The sequence below is a fragment of the Portunus trituberculatus genome, chromosome 35 (assembly GCF_017591435.1).
Source record: "Portunus trituberculatus isolate SZX2019 chromosome 35, ASM1759143v1, whole genome shotgun sequence".
In the NCBI taxonomy this organism is placed as follows: Eukaryota; Metazoa; Arthropoda; class Malacostraca; order Decapoda; family Portunidae; genus Portunus; species Portunus trituberculatus.
Window position 1 is genome coordinate 11,585,926 of NC_059289.1, and position 7,500 is coordinate 11,593,425.

Below are 7,500 nucleotides of genomic sequence, written 5' to 3' on the forward strand. Positions count from 1 at the left end.
ATTGCCAGTTATGTGACGAAAATTGTCCCGCCAGAAAGTCCATTTTGTTTTTTTTATATTTCTTGTAAAGATATTTATTTTTTCTTCCTTTTTTTTTCCTTTAGTGTCTGCACCTCTCCTACTCTCTTCTCCTCCGTCTCCGCTTCTTCCTCTTCCTCCTGACTGCAGTATTTATTGCTGAACCTCCGGCGAAGCGACAAAGCACATTCCTTCCTTGACAAAGATAAGAATATAACCAAACAGCCAAAACTTATTTCTCTTTCCCTTTCTCTTTTATTCTCTCTCTCTCTCTCTCTCTCTCTCTCTCTCTCTCTCTCTCTCTCTCTCTCTCTCTCTCTCTTTCTCTGTGTAAAATCCTCAAATCTATGCACATGTTTAGATTTCTCGTCTTGGAGGAAAGAATCTTCCGACACAACAAAAATTCTTTCTTATATTGGAGGGAAAAGAAAAGAAATAAGCAATGCAGCCATAAAAAAAGAAAAAAAGGAAGAAAAGTAACATGACAGGAGAGAAGACGATGCCTCACAAATTTTGTTTCGCCACATCATTGTCGTGACTTCATATTAACAATTGACACTGACTTTTTGCTTTTTTCTTCAAGTATTTCCTTTTTTAAACCTTCATTTTGTTCTCTCCTCCGTAGACTTATCAATCATTTCTTAATCATATTTTATCTTTTTTTTTTCACGCTACTTATTTGCGTGTTTTAATTTCTTGTATGTATATGAATTTCTCTCCTTATTTTTTTCAATTGATATTGTCTTTTTCTTTATTAAAATGTTATGTTTCTTTGTATATTTTCTAAATCTATGGAAGTCTCTTTCTTTTTTCGTAAATATTCACTTTAATACAAACATTTTATTGTGATATAAAGGTTTGTCTTTATTTGATAAGAATTTCTAAAGAAAACACTAACTTTACTATAATTTTCCAGGTTAAGTTTTTTTTTTTTCATTCTCTCTGTATCTCGCTCGTGGATCACACCGAGAACAAAAACTACCATTAAGAGTTCCCTTTAAGTACCTTCTCTCTCTCTCTCATGTTGTGAAAGGTCAATGAGTAGGCGGTGAAAATAGGAGGGAAGGTTGGCTTGTATGAGTGTGATTGGTGGGTTTGTGTGGGTGGCAGCGCTGATTGGCCAACACTTAACATGCCACGCCCTCTCCTGACCTAATGGCAAACGCAGATTTATGTCCTTTCATTGAGGCGAGCTGTGTGTGAATTCGTATGTTTTTTCTGTGTGTGCGTGTGTGTGTGTGTGTGTGTGTGTGTGTGTGTGTGTGTGTGAGAGAGAGAGAGAGAGAGAGAGAGAGAGAGAGAGAGAGAGAGAGAGCAAATGCAGCAGACTTTCTCTTTTCTTCTGACTCAAGAATATTTTATCGTTTTCCACCCGCGCTTCGTCCAGCCTCCTCAAAGAAAACGAGATATGTTCCAGCTGCCTGTATCAAGTTCTCCCGTTAGTGAGATGACGCAAGGTGGTGGCCTTACCTTGACCCATCCCGGCACGAGCCTCACGCATCCACCAGCATCGGAAAGAGAGGAGAGAGAGAGAGAGAGAGAGAGAGAGAGAGAGAGAGAGAGAGAGAGAGAAATGGTAGAAAGAGAGATATTGTTCCTTCTCTCCCAGATGTGGGCTACGAAGTCTTTCGAAATCGTTCCGATTTTGATGATCGGTTAAATGATTATGCAAGAACCATGAAAACCTTTCCTTTTTTTTAGCGGTTTGTGCAATGGCGCAGCACCAGGCCCGCAGATATGAAGTGTTGAAACAATGGAAAATGTTTGAAAAGTACTCACTTTGATGGGGTGTGAAGACGAAGGGCGAGGTGTCTCGGTTGCCCAGCGTCGTTACGAAGTCCTGATCGTCACCGTCGTCGTTCTGGACCCTGGCACACCAGGCGGCGTAGCTGGTTTCACCGAGAGGTGCTTCATTTCCCCAGTCCTCCTCTCCTCCCACCTGGGTCAGGTCACAGGCCGAGGCCGAACCTCTGCTGAGGTCAGAGGAGGTGGAACTCAAGTCACGGCTAAGGGAGGTCAGGTCTGACACAGAGGAAGAACCATTCCATTTATAAATCTTGGAGGTCTTGGAAAACGTGTCGTGGTCGAGGCTGGTGTTTGAGGCGTAGGCGGTGAAGCTGCCGGACGACGACGACTCGGCCACTGAGCCTCCCCTGAAGGCGCGCGAGGGCGGGGCAAGGGAACGGCCAACATATCTCAAATCTGGGCTGGTCCTTTGGTCATCATAGAGGGAGCCAGAGCTGGAGCGCTGTTCCTCACTGTGACCATTAGGCACTACACGGTCCAGACCGTCACTCAAGGAGCTCGACAATGAACTTGAGGACTTGAAGGAATTCAGGTTGTAGAGTGAGTTGTCGCTTCCGTGTCCGTTGTGAGGCACATTCATGTAAGGAGACGTGACCTGGAGCCCCGAACCTCGCGTCCAGTCATCATAGTAGTTACTGTTGCTGTCGCGGGAGCGTAGGTTGTCCAGACCTCTATTAGAATCCCTGCCCGGCGTGTGGTACCTCTTGGCGGGTACTGGCACGTTCTGGTAGATGGGGCGGGTCGTGACTCGGCCTTGATCAACTTCGTCGTCACCTAAAGCCAAATCTGGATTAGACTTTGAAATGCGGCGATTAAGAGGAATGTTTTGGTACACGTGTGAGGACGATCCATTTCTTGGGTCAGGGGTGCCGTTAAGCCCCGCCTGCCAGGCATTGCGGAGACCCATACCAGTGGTGGATGTGGAGTCCCTGTTACTCATTGTTGTCCTGCAGCTGTAACTCTCCAGAAGGAAGTCGTGGTCGATAGGACTGTTCCTATCTGTAGTTTTACTTTCTACTTTGAAGTATGTAAAATCTTGTTTACTATTATTGTAAGGCAGCACGTCCACACTTTCCATCACGTCCACCCCGGTGACCTCCGCCTCGGAGCAGAACAAAAAGAACTCATCTGGATATTCGATGGCGGCACACTCATTTTCTGGTTGTGGTGAATTATCACGTGTCCTGCTGTCCCCGTCCAGCTTCTGCTCACTCTCAGCGGCGACTAACTCTTCTGAAGAATCCCTCTCGGCCACTGCTTCAAGAACAATGGAATCTGCCAGTCTTAGTTGAGAGGTATGCAATGGTTGGTCTGACTCAAGTATTTCCCAGGACTGTGTGTCTTGATCAAGTGTTTCCGTTGAATCTCGGTCGTCTGATGATTCGCTGTGAACAGTAGCATCAGAGTCAGTGTCTCCGTAGTAAAGATCAGCCCTTATGAAATGAGAATCTGGGAGCAGATCCTCTGCTCCCTTAAAGTACAAATTAGACTCGGAGTAGTTCCTTCTAGAGTACAAATCGTCATAAGTATCGTCGCACTCAACCTCCTCGGTGATAGTATACAACTGCGACCCGCCAAAACTGCACAGGGAGCTAAATTGGCCCTGTTTCCTTGGTCGTAAGAGACTGTTCTCGAGGGAGAAATCGGGAAGGGCTTGGGTGGGAATGGGCTGACTGAGAAAGACGTGTAGCGGGGCGTCACCGTCGAGTGGTTGGTCCTGGGTGACAGCTTCGGGCTGGCTCTGGCTGCGGTACAAATCCCCAGGGGCGGTGACGACGGAACCGCTCCAATGGTCCAGGTAAGAGAAATGTGGAGTGAATTGTCTGTGGCCAAGATAGTCACCATTGATGTCGTAAGGACATGGATAGTCTATTGGCTGATCGTCTGGCACGTCATCAAGAGCTATGCCGCCTTGGTAGAAGTAAGGATCAAACTGCGGGTCGTAAATTCTCTCATCGACTGGAGGAATGTCGTAGTCAACACTGCTGTCACTGTCTGACTCACTGTTGTCTTCATCACTTTCTGAGTCACTGTGATCGCTTTCCGCAGGCTCACTCCTTTCCTTGTAAGGGAGAATAGCAGGAAGGCAACTGAGCCTCACACTCGATCCAGAACATTCTCCCTCACTGTCATCACTATTGTGTTCATCATCTTCATACAACACAGTGTCAGCAGCATCGTAGTGGGGGGTGGTGAGAGTGGAGGAGACACAGTCACGCCTTCTGACTGCTTTACACGAGGTGTCTGAGGCCGCTTCAGTCGAGGTAAGCAGCGGATGTACCGGACTTGTGTCTGGCCCCTGCGGGCTGGTTGCTGCCTTACGGCCAGGTGTGTCGTCCTCTTGGCTAGACGATGCCTCAGGCGAAACACTATACTCAAGTTTTATGTTTTGGTTGCAGTTTTCACTCTGTTGGCAAACACTATCACCTGGAGGGTCACTTGTGATTGCTGAATACTCCTCGCATTGGTTGCCTGCAGTAAATGACTCTGAGGTTTCGCTGGAAGGATGAGAAATGCCTTCTTGGTTCGCAAGGGCGCAATTCTCTAGGAAAGGCTCAGAAATATCACCAGTGAAGATGGAGGGATTGATAAGACTCTGATCCTCACAGGTGAAGGTAGTGGAGTGCTGTTGATGATTGAGCTCTTTCCGCTCAGAGGATGGTGTTACCTGCGTATCTGGAGGAGGCTCTGGACATTCTTCATGGGACTCATCACTGAAGGCGTCCCTCAACCCTTCTTGAGTTGCAAAGCTCTGCTCTGGGTCAGTGCTGGGCAGCCTTCTCTCACGTGTGTCTTCCCGCCACGCGTTTTCTACGTGGGAGTAGCTGGTAAGGGCTGCGTGGTAGAGTAGAGTCAGCTGCTCCCGTGTCCCCAGGCAGGCCGCGCTGTTCTCCCAGCCTCCTTCTGTGCTCCCCGCTCCTTGTATTAGCATTGGCCTCGCACCTGGAAGTACTGTTAGCACTGCTTGACGAAGACTTCGTGAGGCTTCCGTCAAAATTTCCTGTCCTAGGATGATCACAATTCCCCTCGTTGCTACAGGCAGTAGTGTTCCTATTATAGCTTAGAAAAGTCTGCTGTTTGCGGGCAGCGTCGAGGCGTGTCTCTCCGCGTCCCTCCTTGTCTCCACCCCACCGCCTCGCCTCTCGCCCAGCACCGCTGTTGGCCTCGCCCCTCCCGTCACCGCCGCCACACTTAACGTCACGTTTGTTATTATTCCAACCGTTGGTGTGAGTTACCGCTTCACTCTCCCCGCCGCCGACACTCGCCCTCCCACTCTCACCTTCGACACACTTCTTTTTTTCACTGCGCTTGGATTTACTTAGCAAGCCTTTGAGGATAATGATAAACTTCCTCTTTTTCTTGGTAGGTTTCTCGTCAGTAGTATCACCACCACTCACCACACTGCCGTCACCACTACTCTGCCGTGGCTCTCTCTCCACTATAAGTTCACTACTTATCACCTCTACTTGTATCTCTCCTCCACCCACTTTTACCACACGCTGCACTTTCTGTTTCTCGTCGCAGAATAATCCACACTCTCTCAGGTTGACATGCAGGCCCCTGTGCACGGGACTCCCGCAGCTGTGGTTCCCGCCGTGGCCGTGCTGGGGCGTGGTGTTGGTACACTGTTGTGGAAGCGAGTTGGAGCGCGGTGCAATGCTTCCCTTTGAACACACACGTCCGTCCGCTCCAGGGGCGGCGGGAATACTGAGCCCCGCGCCGCCAGCATCGCCTTGAGGACCCGCCTCCTTCTCCCCCTCCTCCTCCTCATCTTCCTCCTCCTCCCCTCTTCCTCGTACACACTCACAGGAGTAGGACCTGACCACGTTGCTATGTTTTCGTCGTAACGCCTTGGAAGCTTCTTTACCTCTTTGCCTCCCGGAGCGTTCCAAGGGGCTTTGGTCTTGACGGTGGCTCCCTTTACTACCTCCCTGTTCAGAGGGCGTGTCTCCAGCAGTGCAGGGAACATAACTGAAGTCGTTCTTGGCTGGGATGTATGCAGTAGAGGCCCTGAGGGATTTGAGAGAGAGGTTGTGGTGGTGATGCTGTTGTTTGTGGGGCTTAGGAGTGCTAAGGTTGGTGCTGACGGTGTCTTCTCCAGCGCCAGTCATGATGGGGTCACAAGTCACTCCTGAGTCAATATCAACACCTCGCTGCCTCACGAACACCATGTGACCGTAAAACCTGCCATCCTCTCAACACCAGTCATAAAATTCTGGAGATTAACTGTAAATTCATCATCCATGTCAGTCTTCACTTCCAGTCTCTCACCATCCCGACACGCTGCAAGCCCTCACCCAGGGAGGGCTGGAGGACACATTTTCATGCACATCACAGCACCTGAATTCATCACGTCATGCACACATTTCTCCTTTTCTGTGATTTTGTCCTGTACACACAAGTGGCGGGGGGGGAGGATAGCACGTTAAGGGAGGCCGCCGTGTCCTCCCTACACATGAAACGACCCGTCCCTCCCCAGGCCTTTTAATCACTTTGTTAAAACGCCAAAATAGTTGCTAATCGGTGACCTCTGTGACTCTGCTTTCATTTCAGTGAAAGCCGCGAGGAGAAAGTCTAATGGCGCTGGATACCCGTGGAGGCGGCAACCTGGTGGTGGGAAAGTACGAGGGTCAGGTCATGGAGGGAAAGGAACGTGGGGGCGTGGAGAGAGTAAGGAGAAAGGGAAGAGGGGGGGGGGTCTGGGGGATACAAGATTATGGTGGCTTCAGACATAACTTGGTGCAGGAAATCTTTTGAATTGTCGTCTTTCACTTTGTTTTTATTCCTCCACGATTTAGTGCCCCAGAAAAGTTATGCACTCAGCAGCTCTACAAAGTTTTCACAGCAGATATTCCTCCGCAAAGCCTGACCACCACGTATCTGTATATTTGTTCATCCTAATACCTAACACACAAAAACATCTCACCACTATACGTTTTCTCTCACACAGCTACGAATATTCTTCCACATCACCATCCTTTTATAGAGCCTTTCCACTTGCCAAACGTTCTACACACACACACACACACACACACTCATTAAGCCACATGATGTTCGTATTTGTGTCTCTTGCTTGGAATGTTGTTTATTTGTATTAAGTTTATGAGTCTTATTCTGAAATGTTTGTTGCGTTATCTGGATTGTTTTCATAAAGGCCACAGAGACAGCTAATCAATTTTCCATTTTCTTATCAGTATTGAAGAATTTATGGTTAACAATTACTAAAGTCATGAAAACACCTTTAAAAACTCCAATAACTTCCAATTCACCTCTTAAAAAAGTTGAGATTAAACGGTGAAAAGTTCAAGAATACGAGCCAATGACCTCAATTTCCAACCACAAAGATGAACTAAATTTAGAAGATTAAAAAAAAAAAAAAAAAAATCAGCTCTTACAAAATATCCAATTGAATCCCACGTTAAATTGACTGCAAGATTTCCTGTGTTCCACCTTTCAGCGCCGCCGCCCTGACCCTCAGACGCCGCGCCGTCTCCTCAGAATAGCTTTCCTGCTTAATTAATGATGTTGACACAGGTAGTGGCGCCTCAAGGTGAGAAAATATGTGAAAGGTAAGGAAGTGTGTGAAAGGTGTGACTGTGGCTTTCATTTCCGTGTGTGTGTGTGTGTGTGTGTGTGTGTGTGTGTCTGCGTATTGTGACAGACTTGATTGATTGA

General features: G+C 48.0%; 1 protein-coding gene across 4 annotated transcripts in view; it reads right to left on the reverse strand.

The window, feature by feature from the left end:
- The window catches only part of LOC123513007 (serine/arginine repetitive matrix protein 2-like), a 163,852-nt gene extending 158,329 nt beyond the window's left edge, over positions 1–5,523 (reverse strand). For 3 of the 4 annotated variants that reach the window (XM_045269809.1, XM_045269810.1, XM_045269811.1), the window contains exon 1: positions 1,798–4,904. In XM_045269809.1, coding sequence (XP_045125744.1) covers positions 1,798–4,756 — 2,959 coding nt within the window. In that variant the 5' untranslated portion in view covers positions 4,757–4,904. Of the gene's footprint in view, positions 1–1,797 lie in introns of all 4 variants that reach the window. The other variant, XM_045269807.1, reaches the window with a different exon arrangement.
- Between the last annotated feature and the right edge of the window lie 1,977 nt (positions 5,524–7,500).